This window comes from Metarhizium album (assembly GCF_000804445.1).
Source record: "Metarhizium album ARSEF 1941 chromosome Unknown scaffold_11, whole genome shotgun sequence".
Taxonomy (NCBI): Eukaryota; Fungi; Ascomycota; class Sordariomycetes; order Hypocreales; family Clavicipitaceae; genus Metarhizium; species Metarhizium album.
The window spans coordinates 798,186-814,393 of NW_024467585.1; the positions used below are offsets into that span (position 1 = coordinate 798,186).

General features: G+C 57.7%; 4 protein-coding genes across 4 annotated transcripts; 1 reads left to right on the forward strand and 3 right to left on the reverse strand.

Moving 5' to 3' along the window:
• Positions 1-448: 448 nt before the first annotated feature.
• MAM_04990 (collagen precursor) lies at positions 449-2,745 on the reverse strand (the record flags this gene model as incomplete). Its single annotated transcript, XM_040823788.1, has 4 exons — positions 449-716; positions 905-1,356; positions 1,518-2,369; positions 2,446-2,745. 4 exons carry the CDS (start codon positions 2,743-2,745, stop codon positions 449-451), a joined length of 1,872 nt encoding a protein of 623 aa, XP_040678459.1.
• A 1,351-nt stretch (positions 2,746-4,096) lies between these two features.
• On the forward strand, positions 4,097-9,407 carry MAM_04991 (trans-sialidase; the record flags this gene model as incomplete). The annotated part of the gene is made up of 3 exons (XM_040823789.1): positions 4,097-4,307; positions 4,380-4,733; positions 4,819-9,407. 3 exons carry the CDS (start codon positions 4,097-4,099, stop codon positions 9,405-9,407), a joined length of 5,154 nt encoding a protein of 1,717 aa, XP_040678460.1.
• Positions 9,408-11,295: 1,888 nt separating this feature from the next.
• On the reverse strand, positions 11,296-11,936 carry MAM_04992 (uncharacterized protein; the record flags this gene model as incomplete). The annotated part of the gene is made up of 2 exons (XM_040823790.1): positions 11,296-11,608; positions 11,659-11,936. The coding sequence occupies 2 exons, from the start codon at positions 11,934-11,936 to the stop codon at positions 11,296-11,298; spliced, it is 591 nt and encodes a 196-aa protein (XP_040678461.1).
• Positions 11,937-14,784: 2,848 nt separating this feature from the next.
• MAM_04993 (uncharacterized protein) lies at positions 14,785-16,092 on the reverse strand (the record flags this gene model as incomplete). Its single annotated transcript, XM_040823791.1, has 2 exons — positions 14,785-15,531; positions 15,598-16,092. 2 exons carry the CDS (start codon positions 16,090-16,092, stop codon positions 14,785-14,787), a joined length of 1,242 nt encoding a protein of 413 aa, XP_040678462.1.
• Between the last annotated feature and the right edge of the window lie 116 nt (positions 16,093-16,208).

Sequence of the window (16,208 nt, forward strand, 5' to 3'; positions counted from 1 at the left end):
TGCGTCCAGCGTGTATTGGCAGACTAACTGGTTACCATTATTTGTTGGTCTTGAAGCCATACTCGACAATTACACAATCTTGCCGTCTCTTCGCCTCTACAGAGCCAGAACGAGCCAGACAGCAAATCCCAAAATTCCCTCAACCAGACCCAAACTCAACCCGCCTGCTGCGGCCGTCACAACTGGAGTGGAAGGCTGTGCGGTGCAATCAACCCCAGCCCCCGGAGTGCACGTACCGGGGGAGTCACCAGACGGAGGGTTGTTCGGGCCAGGAGGCAAAGGAGGGGAATTGGGCGAATCACCAGATGAATTGGGAGTGTCAGTAGACGTGGGAGAGCCGGGAGCGCCTGGAGACGTGCTAGGAGGGGACTCGGGCAAACCAGACGAATCCAAACCAGTAGACATGGGGGGAAACACTGCTGAATCGGTGGAACTAGGCGAATCCAAATCAGGAGAGCCAGTAGGCATAGGGGGGGGTTCTGCTGAATCGGTCGAACCAGGCGAATCTGAACCGGGCGAATCTGAACCGGGCGAATCTGAACCGGGCGAATCCGAACCAGGCGAATCCGAACTGGGCGAATCCGAACCGGGCGAGTCGGAACCGGGCGAATCCGAACTGGGCGAATCCGAACTGGGCGAATCTGAACCGGGCGAATCCGAACCAGGCGAATCCGAACTGGGCGAATCCGAACCGGGCGAGTCGGAACCGGGCGAATCTGAACCGGGCGAATCTGAACCGGGCGAATCCGAACCAGGCGAATCCGAACCGGGCGAATCTGAACCGGGCGAATCCGAACTAGGCGTATCAGGAGAGCCAGGAGACATAGGGGGGGTTTCCGAATCCGAACCAGGCTTATCAGACCAGGCTTATCAGGAGAGCCAGTTATCAGGAGAGCCAGTAGACATAGGGGGGGATTCTGCTGAATCGGTCGAACCGGGCGAGTCGGAACCGGGCGAGTCGGAACCGGGTGAATCTGAACCGGGCGAATCGGAACCGGGCGAGTCGGAACTGGGCGAATCTGAACCGGGCGAATCGGAACCGGGCGAGTCGGAACCGGGCGAATCTGAACCGGGCGAATCGGAACCGGGCGTATCAGAAGAGCCAGTAGGCATGGGAGAGCCGGGAGGGCCGGCAGGGCCCGTGGCTGGTGGCTGCGCCTGAGTGCAGTCGCCACTTTCTCCCGGCTGACACGGCTGAGGTGGCGGAGGCATGCCACTGTCGGTCGGCCCAGGAGGGTTGGTCAAGCACGAGCATACGGAGCTCAGTCCTTGTGTGACAGAGGCGACGGACTCGGACGGACAGGCAGTCGAAAGACACTCTTCGACAAGCTTGGAAAACTTTTCCCGAGAGTCGGGCTTGCAGGAGCACCCAAAGTCTTGTTCACTGCAGCCAACCTGGGGACCCGCCGAAGAGATGCAATCAGTAGCACATGGGGGAAAAGCGGATGTGACTGTGGCGCATGCCGTGGGCATAGAGGTAGTCGGTGGTCCATCGGTTGGTGTAGAGCCAGGAGGACCTTGGGGACCTTGGGGCTCTGGAGGGTTGGCAGGGCCGGTAGGGCTGGCCGAGTCGGGAGGGCTAGGAGAGCCAGGAGAGCCAGGAGAGCCAGGAGAGCCGGGAGAGCCGGGAGAGCCGGGAGAGTCGGGAGAGCCGGGAGAGCCGGGAGAGTCAGGAGAGTCAGGAGAGTTAGGAGAGTCGGGAGAGTCGGGAGAGCCGGGAGAGTCAGGAGAGTCAGGAGAGTCGGGAGAGTCGGGAGAGTCGGGAGAGTCTGGAGAGTCAGAAGAGTTAGGAGAGTCAGGAGAGCCAGGAGAGTCAGGAGAGCCAGGAGAGCCGGGAGAGCCGGGAGAGCCGGGAGAGCCGGGAGAGCCGGGAGGGCCGGGAGGGCCGAGCCGGGAGAGCCGGGAGAGCCGGGAGAGCCGGGAGAGCCGGGAGAGCCGGGAGAGCCGGGAGAGCCGGGAGAGCCGGGAGAGCCGGGAGAGCCGGGAGAGCCGGGAGAGCCGGGAGAGCCGGGAGAGCCGGGAGAGCCGGGAGAGCCGGGAGGGCCAGGAGAGCCGGGAGGGCCAGGAGAGCCAGGAGAGCCGGGAGAGCCGGGAGAGCCGGGAGAGCCAGGAGAGCCAGGAGGGCCGGGAGGGCCGGGAGGGCCGGGAGGCGCTATGTCCGTCGGGTTTTCTCCCGGGGGAGTTGGAGGAGTTGGAGGAACTATTACTGTTGTCTCTGTAGGAGGTTGTGGTTGAGGCGGCGCAGGAGGAGGCGGTGGAGAATCAGATCCAGGAGGCGGCGCAGGAGGTTGTTGTGGTTGAGGCGGTCCAGGGGGAGGTGGTGGTTGGCCCTCAGATCCAGGAGGCCACCCGGGGGGAGGGAACTGCGGCTGTTTGTTTGTTTGTTAGGTCTTGGGCTCCCGGCCTCGATGAATGATGATGCGCGTTTCATGGCAAAGCACTTACGCCGCACTTGTCCTTCATGAAGAATTCCAATTTCTTCTGCAAAATGCCCTTTAAACCCAATGTGTCACAGAAGGAGCCGAAGTTATCAAACTTGCCCGCCTCGCCGCACAGCATTGCAGTCTTTTTGGCTCCAAGGAGCCCCATGAAGTCATGGCCGCTGTGCATATTCATGCCCATAAAGATGGACTTCAGGCCTAGGGTTCTCTCAACGAGAATCCCGTGTTCGGGCGGCTCAAAGTTTCCATCGACAGCAGCCGAGGCGAGTCCGAAGACCAGGGTCGTGACGACCGAGGGCCGCATTGGTAAAGTAAAAATAGGTCGTGCTTAGGCTCGTTTTCTGGACAACTTTACCCTATCACGGGTTGGCGTCAGTAGGCAAAACACGCACCGTCTGGTTGAGATTTTGCTTGGTGGTCTGTGTGTTTTTTCTTCTTCTCGTTTCCCCCAAATGTCAGCACCGAAAATGGTTTTGCGACAATAGCGAGCGACAAAGATGATGAATTTATAGACAAAATAGACACAGATGCACTCAAGAGGAAATGGATATTAAATGCTCTGGGCAGCACCATTTGCGATTCATGAGCTCGTATACCGGCTTCCATAGCTCATCGATTGCTCTACGAGTCGACTAGATGAAACTACGACGAACGGTGGACGGAGCCCACATCTTGGCCATGGTGAGACGGCGACGAGATTTCCTTGGCGAGCCTCTGCAACGCTCCACGAAGCTCGCCAAAACGGCGCTCGGAAGCTGGGGACAAAACAGGACGGGCAGAGGCGTCGCGCCTTGACCGTCGGCGGCCAAGACTGGTGCCTCCGTCTCCGTTTCGACACCATCTGTGTCAGGTCCGTGGAGCCGCTGCCCGACTAGCCAGGAACAGGCGTTGCCGCTAGGCCGGTAGTCTGTTTTGCAGACGGACGTGGGCGTAGAACAACGACGGATATCTCTGGAGCACGCAGCCCAGTGGCCACACCGCGAACCTTAACTTGGCGCGGAAGCGTGGCCTGAGTGGCCAGCCCGGCCAGGCAGTGGCGATTTGCAGATCAGAGCCCGGATCTGTCATCGCCCCGGGGCTGGCGCTCGGTGGCAGCAAGACGCTAAAGATGTACGGGCGTCGAGCGATGCCAGCCCTTCCAATCAGCCTAGTGTTTCAGGCCAGGGCCTGAACCGCGATCGAATTTCCATCGACCCCGCTCGGATGTGCCTTTGCAAGCCGGGCAGGCTCGCCTGTGCCTGGACGTTTCCTTGGTTTTAGACTTTGTCTAGTGCTCGGCCGGCGGGCCGGGATGCTGTTGTCAAACGTGTACGCCGTCCAGTCCACGGCACTGCAGAGGCACGCACCGCTGGTCGGAGCTGAGACTCTGAAGCTCAGTGTCTGTGCGATGACTTCATGGCTGCCATCGGCGGCTGACCTGCCGCCGGCGCGAACACGGCCGGTATCAAAGCAGAAGAGGCTTTGCTTGTGCTTTTGCCCGGTCTGGATTGTATATATTCCCCGCGTGTGCTTTCAAGAAACAAAGAAAAGCAAGGGAAAAAAAAACCAAAAAACCAAGACACTCTTTCAGTCCGCAACTAATTGCCCAAGGGCAAATTCAAATTCCTCTCGCTTGACCCCAACACCCTCACATTCGTTCCGAGTCAGTTTTGGTCATGGTACGCTCTCTAATCGCGGCCACACTGGCCTCGGGCCTGGCCACTGTGGCCCTGGCCACAAAGATGGAGAGGCCCCCGTGTGGGAATGTAGGCAAAACGTTTGAATATGTCGGCTGTATCAAAGACGGCAGCCCCGCCGCCCTCCTCATGCGGTCCAGCACCGACCAGAGCCAGATGACGGTCGAGAAGTGCTCTGCCGTTTGCAAAGGTGGGTTTCCCCCATGGTCTGCTCATGAGTCGTGACACGCAAAGGCGAAACGCTCACGGGTTTTGCATATAGGAAATGGCTTCCGATACGCTGGCCTCAAGTACTACGGCGTCTGCTTCTGTGGCAACACTCTTGGCGGCAGTGCCGCCGACGAAAGCGTCTGCTCGCTTCCCTGCAGCGGCGACAAGACCCAGAAGTGTGGAGGAAACGCGGCGCTGTCCGTTTGGGAGGACAAGACCTACCCCAAGAAGCCCGAGAAGGTCTCTGTTCAGGATTACAAGCCGATTGGCTGCTTCACCGACGACACGAACAAGGGACGGACGCTGACATGGTCCGGCGGCGTCGACCCGGCCACCGTCACACCTGACACATGTATCGCCGCGTGCAAGGCCAAGGGATTCCCCTATGCCGGCACCGAGTTTGGAGGTAGGCCCCGTCCCCCACGTGCCAAAAAAAAGGAAAAAAACCCCAAAAAAACCTGAGCATTGAGCGAGCTAACCGTCGGACGCAGGTGAATGCTGGTGCGGTACCTTGCTCAACCCGGCAACCACGACGGTCAATGACTCGGAGTGCGATGCTGCTTGTCGCGGAAACAGCACCGAATTATGCGGCGGCCGTGGTCGTTTGAGCGTATACGAGGCCAAGGATCTCTTGTCTTCGCAGCCATGCGTACCTGTGGCGCCCGGAAATCCGGGCGAGCTGCCCGCCACTAGTGATGGCTCGAGCCCGTCCAGCTTGCCCAGTTTTACACTGCCCGCGTGTTCCGCCCCAGTTACTGTGACTGTCACGGTCTCGGCTGGGGTTCCTGCGCCAACGGGACCCGACGCAACTGGCCCGGCCCCGACCGGCCCTGACAGTACCGGCCCTGCCCCAACTGGACCCGATGCAACTGGCCCTGCCCCGACCGGCCCTGACAGTACCGGCCCTGGCCCAACTGGACCCGATGCAACTGGCCCGGCCCCGACCGGCCCTGACAGTACCGGCCCTGCCCCAACTGGACCCGATGCAACTGGCCCTGCCCCGACCGGCCCCGCTCCTACAACAACGCCAATTACATGCACAAGCATCCTGACCGGCACCGACTGCCTGCCTGCAGCCACTGGTATGCCCTCAGAGTCAGGTCTCCCTGGTACAGTCATTACATGCACGAGCGTCATGACGGGTAGCCAATGCACGCCTGCTCCTACTGGTACGCCCGTCGAGTCTACTGGCACCGACTCGACTGGCTCGGCCCCTACTGGTACCGGCACATCCACCGTCGCTGATTCCACGGTTCTTCCTACTGGTACCGACACTACTGGGCCCGCGCCAACTGGCGCTGAAACCACCGGACCCGTCCCTCCTACGCCTGTTACCTGTACTACTGTACTAACCGGCAGCGACTGCTTACCTGGTGCCACCAATATGCCTGGCTACACCAGTGGCGTTGGCCCTTCCATGTCTGGCCCGGCGCCTACAGGCCCAGCTCTTAGCACCACTGCCTTGACATGTACACGCACACTTACTGGTGGTCAGTGCCCGCCGACTCCCACCACTGCTCCTGGCCAGCCTACTGGGCCTGAGAACACAGGAACTGCTCCTACTGGGCCCGAGAACACAGGAACTGCTCCTACTGGACCTGAGAACACAGGAACTGCTCCTACTGGGCCCGAGAACACAGGAACTGCTCCTACTGGACCTGAGAACACAGGAACTGCTCCTACTGGGCCCGAGAACACAGGAACTGCACCTACCGGACCTGAAGCCACTGGAACTGCACCCACAACCACGCCTGTTACGTGCACTAGCGTGTTGACCGGTACCCAGTGTGGCCCAACTCCAACTGCACCAGGCCAGGTCACTGGGTCTTCGGGACTTAACGCCACTGGCCCGGCTGCTGTCGTTACATGCACAACTGTGCTTACTGGCAGCCAGTGTGCTCCTGCTCCAACGACGACTCCTGGACAGCCTACCGGCCCTCTGCCTACTGGCGAAGAGTCAACTGGCGTGCCCACTAGTCCTCAGCCTACTGGCGAAGAGTCAACTGGCGTGCCAACTGGTCCTCAGCCTACCGGCCCTCTGCCTACCGGCGAAGAGTCAACTGGCGTGCCTACTGGTCCTCAGCCTACTGGCGAAGAGTCAACTGGCGTGCCCACTGGTCCTCAGCCGACTAGTCCTGCACCCACATCCACGCCTGTCGTTACATGCACAAGCGTGTTGACCGGCACCCAGTGCGGCCCAACTCCAACTGTACCAGGACAAGTTACTGGACCTATCATGTCTGGACCTAAGGCTACTGGAACAGCAGTTGTTACCTGCACAACTGTGCTTACTGGTAGCCAGTGCACTCCTGCTCCAACGACAACTCCTGGACAGCCTACCGGCCCGGAGTCAACTGGTGTGCCCACAGGTCCTCAGCCTACTGGCGAAGAGTCAACTGGCGTGCCCACTGGTCCTCAGCCGACTAGTCCTGCACCCACATCCACGCCTGTCGTTACATGCACAAGCGTGTTGACCGGCACCCAGTGCGGCCCAACTCCAACTGTACCAGGACAAGTTACTGGACCTATCATGTCTGGACCTAAGGCTACTGGAACAGCAGTTGTTACCTGCACAACTGTGCTTACTGGTAGCCAGTGCACTCCTGCTCCAACGACAACTCCTGGACAGCCTACCGGCCCGGAGTCAACTGGTGTGCCCACAGGTCCTCAACCTACTGGCGAAGAGTCAACTGGCGTGCCCACAGGTCCTCTGCCTACCGGCTCAGAGTCAACTGGTGTGCCCACAGGTCCTCTGCCTACCGGCCCAGAGTCAACCGGCGTGCCCACAGGTCCCCAGCCTACCGGCTCAGAGTCAACTGGTGTGCCCACAGGTCCTCAACCTACTGGCGAAGAGTCAACTGGCGTGCCCACAGGTCCTCTGCCTACCGGCTCAGAGTCAACTGGCGTGCCCACAAGTCCTCTGCCTACCGGCCCCGAGACTACCGGCCCGGCGCCCACTATATGCACAAGCGTGTTCACAGGCACTGACTGCGCGCCAACTCCCACAATGCCCAGCCAGTCCACTGCACCTGACGCGAGCGGCCCGGCCGGCACCGCCATCGTCACCTGCACTAGCACATTCACTGGTAGCCAGTGTGGACCAACCCCTACAACAACTCCTGTTTCCACGCTCCCGGGAACCACCATCGCCTCCAGTGTCACAGATACCGCTCCTACCGGCCCTCTGCCTACCGGCCCAGAGTCGACCGGTGTACCAACTAGTCCCCAGCCTACCGGCCCCGAGACTACCGGCCCGGCGCCCACTATATGCACAAGCGTGTTCACAGGCACTGACTGCGCGCCAACTCCCACAATGCCCGGCCAGTCCACTGCACCTAACGCGAGCGGCCCGGCCGGCACCGCTATCGTCACCTGCACTAGCACATTCACTGGTAGCCAGTGTGGACCAACCCCTACGACAACTCCTGTTTCCACGCTCCCGGAAACCACTGTCGTCTCTAGCTTCACAGATACCGCTCCCGTCCCCTCAGGAACCACTGTCGTCTCTAGCTTCACAGATACCGCTCCCGTCCCCTCAGGAACCACTGTCGTCTCTAGCTTCACAGATACCGCTCCCGTCCCCTCAGGAACCACTGTCGTCTCTAGCTTCACAGATACCGCTCCCGTCCCCTCAGGAACCACTGTCGTCTCTAGCTTCACAGATACCGCTCCTGTCCCCTCAGGAACCACTGTCGTCTCTAGCTTCACAGATACCGCTCCTATTCCCTCGGGGACTACTGTTGTGTCCACGGTCAGCGTCCCAGGAACTACTCTCACTACAACATTCAGCATTCCAGGAACTACTATTGTTTCCACTGTCAGCGGGTCTACAACAACAGTATCTGGGCCGGCAACTACCTTTGTTTCCACTCTCACGCCGTCCACTACTCTCGTGTCGACTGTCCCCGGAACAACCGCCGTCACAACTGTCAGCATCCCCGGAACAACGGTCATCACGACCGTCACCGAGTCCGCGCCGGGAACCACTCTCGTGTCCACGGCTAGCGTCCCGGGAACCACTCTGACCACCACTCTCAGCATCCCAGGAACCACGCTTATTTCCACCATCAGCGGGTCTACAACGACTGTCTCTGGGCCGGCAACGACGTTTGTTTCCACCCTCACGCCGTCCACAACTCCCGTGTCGACTGTCCCCGCAACGACCGTCGCCACCACCGTCAGCATCCCGGGAACGACCGTCGTCACGACCGTCACCGAGTCCGTGCCGGGCACGACCGCCCAGACCACCACTCCTGCCACGCTGACGTCGTCTGTCGCGACGAGCGCCACCTTTGTCACGTCGGCGCTCTGCACCACCACGGCCACGGTTCCCTCGTCGAGCTGCGAGTACAGGATTGGAGGCTGGTGCGCCCCCCCGGTGCCGGAATGGTCGGACAAGTTGGGCTGCATCAAGTCGGCCGCCCAGTGCAAGCTGCAGTCGGCCTCGTGCTTCAAGAGCGCCGGCCTCGCGGGTGCCGCCGAGTGCTTCAAGTATATCGAGTTCTGCAAGTCCATCGAGCTCTGCTGCCTCAAGTGCGTCTTTGGCTCGTGCAGCAAGAGCCAGTGCGTGTCGCCGCCCGCGGGAGCCTCCGTCACCACCATCGTCGCTCCGTGCGCGCCGACGCCGGCGCCCGGGTGCCCTCCCAAGGCCGCCAGCATCTGCCAGAGCGTCGCCAACCCCATCTGCGGCATCCCCATGCCCGTCGTCAACTGCAACGACAACCCGGACCAGTACGCCTCCAGCCCCATCAAGCTGTACAGCAACGCCGTGAGCGCCAACTGCCCCGTCTTCCCGCTCGCCCAGGCCCCCAGCGCCTGCGCCCAGGCCTGCAAGACCCAGTACGACCAGTGCATGCAGTTCAACTGGAACTGCCCGGCCATGAAGCGCTCCGACTCGGGCGAGCTGGTCCTCCCGACCACCAAGGGCCCCTTGCGCCGCACCCTCGGCCTTCTCCTGGGCAAGAGCGGGAGCAGCCAGAGCGGGAGCCAGAGCGGGACGTGCCAGACGCAGTACGAGGCTTGCTTGGCCGCCAACCAGAACGTCAACACGAGCCAGTGCCAGTCGCCCGGCGCGTGCTGATGCGGACGCGTGTCTTGCGGGCCTCGCCGGTGAGGCCTCGGTCACGGTGTAATTAATGATTCCGTTTTGTACTTGGCAAACGAAAACCCCTTGGGTTGGCATTTTACATGTATAATTGTTCTTACGTTTCCTTCATGTATCTAGATGCTACCATAGACCAATTTCATTCGTTATATGCGCTCTCTTGCCCCTGCCCATGATGCTGGCTGCCGTGATGAAGTGACTTGTTCCGCTCGATGCCGGCCTGCATTTACAACGCGACACAGGCGCCTTGTCAGCGGGGGCCTGGGTCTAACAATGTGTCTCGACAAACTAGCCGGATGACCAAGGCATCTACATGCTCGGTGCCTGCGCTCCTCACCCTCGCATCTCAAACCTGCGTGATCCGTCATGATGCGCCCGGTCTCGGCCAGCCATGCACACCAGACGTGCAGCACACGTCTCTCACTTGCCTTTTTCCTCGTCGGGCCCGAAGTCGTCTTTGACCTGTATATCTGACGAGCAGGCTGCGTGTTTGGGATGGCAAAAACATGTAAAACACAAGAAAAAAAATAACAATGACAGAGTTTGTGACATGCCCCTCGCGAGCATGCTCCACGGCTGGGAAGGACGATGCCGACTCTTCTGACGCTCGACCGCTGCCACGACTAACCCTAGTCCCTCGCTTGTCCACGCCACACCTAGCCAGTATTAGTAGGGTGTTTAAAGTAGAGTAAACAGTAGGTTATATAAGGAGCCTTATAGTAACTTTATAGCTAATTAGGTTAGTAGTAATAACTATATTAATCTCTAAGCCTCTTTCTATTTAAGCAGGAAATTCTTCTCTTTGTATATATAGACTTCTTAGGTGCTAGTTTACTGCTAATTTAGTAGCTATTATACTATTATATTAAGTCAAATTAAAGGGGACTATACCCTCCACCTCTGAACGCTTAGACAAGCGTTGAGTCTCTGACAATTCTATAGAGCCCTAAGGCATGGGAATTCATCTTTTAGGTAGTTAAAACGGCACTTGGGCTTCTCGGAGACAGCAAGCTAGTTTCTGCCGATGCAGACAAACACATAAAGTCAAGGTTTCTCATAAAGGAGATTCACAACACCTACAATCCTAATGCCGCGCATCTTCCAAGTCAGAATGACCTGCTTGTTATTTTAGTCTTCTTTGGCGTGAAAATCAGCACGAGTGTAGCGAGAAACTTTGTCGAGAAATGAGTCAACAGAAAAGTCCAAGAAATCCACGATGCGAACAGACTCGGAAGTCGGCCTCCTTTTAGCGTTCATCATATGAATGGAAATGTGACGACTGCCACAAGAATAAGTTTGTAGATATATGTTGCGGCTCTTTAACGGGGCAGGCTACTGCATCCCAACCCGTGACGGAGGCACACTTCCTGAATAACACATCATGGCCACTGAAATGACAGGAAGGGCGCGGACACAGGTACTGCCTAAGTGGTGCTCAAAACCAGCATGCAGCTGCGGTCGACAGTGCGCGAGGCCAGGATGGTAAAACGGCACAACATATGACGGTCACGTACACGTAGCACTGGGAGCCGGTTTGCATATCATTCTGTTGACAGTCACTGTCATGCGTCACCAGTAAGCAGTTGAAAGAATGAATGGAACAATGCTGTTGACAAAGCCCAGGCGGCACGCACACAAGGCAAAGCCGAGCAAAAAACAACAAAAACAGCAACAAACATGGGCAGGGTAGAGATTGTGGCCAGAATGAACGTCTCCTGGTGCTCCGGTCAAGGGCAACTCGTCATCGCCCCAAGCCTGACGGCGAGCAAAACAAAGCCCGGCCCCCCCTACGCTCGGCACCGTTGCCACTGGACGGCAAACTTGACTCTCAGCCTGCCGCTAATGTGATCGACCTGCTCACTGGTTAGTGCAAAACCCCGGTGGACGTTTGTGCGAGGGTGTGGCTTGCCGCAATGAGAGCCTGCTGATTAGTCGGGTTGATGCTGCAGGCCGTGTTCATGTTGAGAATGGCAGTGCTACCACCGCACGGCGACCACGAGAAGATGCCAGGGCTGGATCGGAGATCAAAGTTGCCGCTGTAGTGCCCGCGCAGGGAAATTCGGTAGTCGACGTGCTGGGCGCCGCCGCCGGTAAAGGAGAAGGTGTTGATACACTGGCCGTTGGAGCCGGCCGGAATCTCGGCGAACCCAATCATGTCGGTCTCTACAATGGAGAACCTAGACGACGTCAAAGGACGAAACGCGCGGGCCGCAGGGGGGAGGCTTACTGGAATCCGGGATCGAATTGCAAGTTGATGGTCAACTTGCAGTTCCTCCTCCAGTCCGCAGGGAACGTGCCGGGTCCGGTCTCGACCTCGTACGCGGAAAAGGTGGCCTCGAAAAGGCTGCCCGTGGCATCCACCTGGACATCGGCAGTACCAGGCGGGCAGCCGGTCCCGAGAAGACTCACGCCCCTGACCCTGACGTTCTGGGGGGCATCCCTCACTTGGAGCGCAGCGGCGGCCGCTGCGGATATGAAGGTGGTGACGCCGGCGAGGAAATACATGTTGGTGTGCCGTGGGAAGTTGACGACGCGCGTGGGAGGTTCGATGCGTATCTGGGGATGGTGAATATGTGCGCGGCATGTTCAAGACGTCCCAGGGCACCGCACTTTATACCAAGCACGCTCGGCGAGATGATGCCGAGCAAACTCAGAGCTGGCTTCGCTGCGGTCCGCATACGTGTGCTCCGTCAACCGCAATGTCCACGAGACGGATGTTATGGCGGCTGCCGGTTGGCTCTGGCTGAACCCAGAAACAAAAGAACCACGGGCTATTTTCGAGGCGTCAGCCAAATCATACACAACTATTGATTCCGCGGTTTAATACACAGCAGTATAGGCAAGGGATCGCGTGCCAAATGCCTGCTCTCCCACGATGGTTCGCACCGGCCAATGGCCTGTTTTCGTCCCCCCTATACCGCAGAGTATCGATGCGCATGGAACTTTGGGTGGCGTGAGCAGAGCACCCTTCTCTCCGAATATTTGTCCGGGCCTTGGATCTGACGTGCAACTCGCTGGCGGCTGATGCGGCAGGATTGGATTTCAAGCACAGATTCATCCAAGGGCTGATCTGTGGCGGCACGCACCCCAGCTTGAGATGCCCGTTTTGAGGTTGCGTTTCATCAGACGGGGGCGGGCGACGAATGCAACCTTTGAGCGATCCCGGCATTAACAGAAACGCAGTGGCGGGACGGGACCGCCCCGTCGATATTCGTCACGATTCGCCGTCGAGGGTGCTCTGGCCTAGGTCTGCAGGGCGTAATCATGGCCAGGCCAGGCTGAGCACATGGCATCGTGGGGGACGAGCCGAGACGAGACGAGACCCGACGACAGGGCCGAGACCGTAGGATTGCTTCCAAACACGGTTGGTGACATGATGCAGGCGCCTGCAACGGAAGCTGACAACTGGGGTGCATGGTGTCGCGCATAATTTGTCCACATTGTATTGCAGGTCGTCTTACGCGCGGCCTGGATTTTTCACATTGACTGCCTCGTCGCGGTCTTTGGAGGAGACATGTTCACCCTCGGTCTATGTGCAGGATCAGCGTGTTGTATGAAGACGGGGCAGTCTCATCCGGCAAATAGAGGCAAACCTTTGTAGGCTTATGCTTTACACAAGTGGTATCTCGTGGACAGGAGCATCACAAAGTTACGACAAGAGTCCCGAGCCCAGCAAAGGGGCAGCCCGGATCCATCTCTAGGTATGTTCTTTGCTGCCGTTCACAGGCGGCATCGTGGAGGACTATAGGTGAACACTTGGAACTTGTTCGGCGATAAAGGTGAGAGAGAAGGAATTTATATTGATTGCCCAGGTATCTGGAATAAAAATATTAACGGCAAAGCAACTTGGAATATCAGGACTCGTGGTAGTGCTGACTGCTCGTGTTGCACGGAATTTGCGGTCAAGCCTCAGCCACATGCCTAGCTGCAATGCACGAATGTTGCGGCTGTCACGATGCCCTCATAGACCACTCGCGAGTCTGAGAATCAAGGCACAAAGGCACTAGGCATAGATGGCTGCACATGCATCAATGGAAGACTCGAACATGGTTTCAAATCATCGGCTTTGTCTCGACTGCTTTCAGATTGGGAACACGGGGCCTCGTTGTCCGCAGCTTGACTTGTCGGTCAACACGTTCCCGCAAGCTTTCACGCTGCCAAAATCCAAGTCGGGGTGAGCAATTGCGCAAATAATAGTCATTCAACTTGACTAGGAGAAATGCGTCTGTGTTGATTGCGGTGTGCCCAGTCTGTTGACGTCGGTCCTCTTACATGTCGCCCAAGCTGTGATGACAGAGCTTGCAGCAGTAACTCAACTTGACTGGCTAGTTGTAGTTTTCATGGAATCGACGGAGCTGATGGCAAGTTGCACCCAGTCTGGGTGTGCCGAGTCGCGATTTGTTGTACGGTTGCCGTTACACGGAACTTGCGGTCGAGCACAACAAGACTTGAACCACAAAACCAACTGCAACGCACAAAGTCATCTAGTCAGGTTACACGCACTTCTTGTACATATGGCCCTTGTTGGTCGGGTCCTTCAGACTAAGGAAACAAGAACTTCCAGACTACACGATATGATATGTGAGCTGAGTCATTTGCTCCAAGCCCTGATCATTGAGGCCAGCCCTTGACATTTGTGTATTGCGGCTAGTTGTATGAGGTTCTGTGTAACACTACACGATACTAAAAGCGAATGTCCTTTGATCTAAGCCCTGAATACACTCCTGTAACTGAGCCCTGTTGCATCACCAGCACATGTGCAGGATAGACTGACGCGCAAGTTTATTGAGATCGCAAGCAGCAGGCTAGAACGAGTAGAATACGATATTACAAGCATCAGCCTAAAACGAATAGAATACGAGATTGCCACCCTAATACATCAGTTTTGTCTTTCCAGCAGACCGCATCCAACGACTGCTGTTGTCCCGTTTTACACCTCTGGCTCCTCATCTTGTACGTGGGGTGAGGGCAACGTATATCGACGAGATGGTCTCGGTTAACACCGTGATCCTCCCAATTTACAAGTAGCATATTGCAGACGCAGTCTGTTTAAAACAGCTTGCTTGTTTCTTGTTTCACTTTAATAAAAGTACAGTCTAGCAATAGTAGAAGACAGTACAAGAAGATAGCACAAGACTGCAGAGGACAATGGAAGATGGTGGGACAAGCAAAAGAATATATTTCTGTATCCATCTGGATACAGTTTACAGAAGCTCCAAAGCAAAGTTAATCAACATCCATTTCATCAACATCCGGCGATGATAACGGCCTGAGGCCAGCTTGCAAGTGGAGAGCGGGAAATCCTGCTGCCCCATGTTGCCGTGTTGGTCAGGGAAAACTGACGCCTTGCCGACTATAGGCGCGATGCCTCAGACGGCGGCAGCATGGCGCGTTGAAGGTCCATGATGGAGTTCATCTGCACCTTCAAGCGCAACAGCGTGTCCCACTGCTTGTCAAGCCTTTCCGCCTTTGACCGGAGCATGGACACGGCTGTGGTCCACGCCATCGGCTTCAATGCCAAGAAGGCCTCGAGTTGTTCCTTCGTCTTGATGGCCTTCTGCTTCAGTGTCGAGCGGCTTAGCCACTTCAAGCCGTCAATGAACTTTAATCTTGCTTCAAGTTCCGTCTTGACGTCTCTCAGGTGTTGCCTCAGGAACGGTCTGATGGAAAACACCTGGACCTTGGCGGCCATCAACTCCGTCTGGATGGCCATGCAGATGGCTCGGCCACTGGCTTCCTTGGCGTTGAAGCTGTTTTGGGCCACCAGCGACTCGGCCGGTGTCGCGACAAGCCGCTCTGCAAATGGCAGCTGATGCCGCTCCCAGATGCGGATAACGGGCCGAGCATGGAGGCTGGACTGGAGGTTCATCGTCTCCAGGACGTTCAGTGTGAGCACGAGAAGCTTGTTGATGCCGCCGAGGCGGACGGGCACCTGGTAGTCCTTGGTCCGGTTCTCGAGCTTGTCTGAGCGACCAATGTACAGCGAACTCTGCACTTGGACCACGTTGCCGGTCGGGTCAACAGTCATGAGCAGCCTGGCCCGCTCGCGGAGCCTCTCTGCAAACACGAGAACGCGCTGCTGCTCCGGGTCGTTGAATTGCTGCGACCCCCGTTAGGCGGCGGCGAGCTGTGGGTCGAGATGGCATTGTCAACCACGCGCAGATACTTGACAGCCCGCTTCTAAGCCCCGATTCGCTGCTGGGGGGGCGGTCTTGAGGGTGTCGTAGCCGGCGGAATACCTCTCGACGCCTTGTGCGAGAGTCTCAATCTCTCGCGCGGAGAGGAACTTGCCGCCGCGCCCGTCAACCGCCACGCCGACAGCGTAGACCCCAGGGCCAGGCCAGTGGCAGAATACCAAGTGCCGCTCGTCAACTGTGCCCGAGAGAACGGATCGAAAGGCCAGGGGAGACATGGACATTGCCAGCTGGAAGACAACGTACGACTCCAAGTGTTCCTTCTCGAAACTCTGGACCGTCTGGGTCGTTCCCATCCTAGCTCTCCTGATACGATCACAGACCGCGGGAGATTGCAAGTCGTCGAGAAGCTTGTGGAATTGCAGCTTTGCATCGTACATGTTGCCTCGACGGTTGTACTCGTTGAGAACGTCGGTCGCCGTCGTCACAAACGCGGCATCGGCCGAACCGACGGATACATTCGACATGATGGCAATGCTTTGGAAGCCCGAGAGAGTGAGAGAGAAAATAAAAAAAAAACGAAAATCAACAACGTCAATGCCAAGCTGGTGTGTCTGTCGCTTCTCGCCAGCTGTCAATCGAA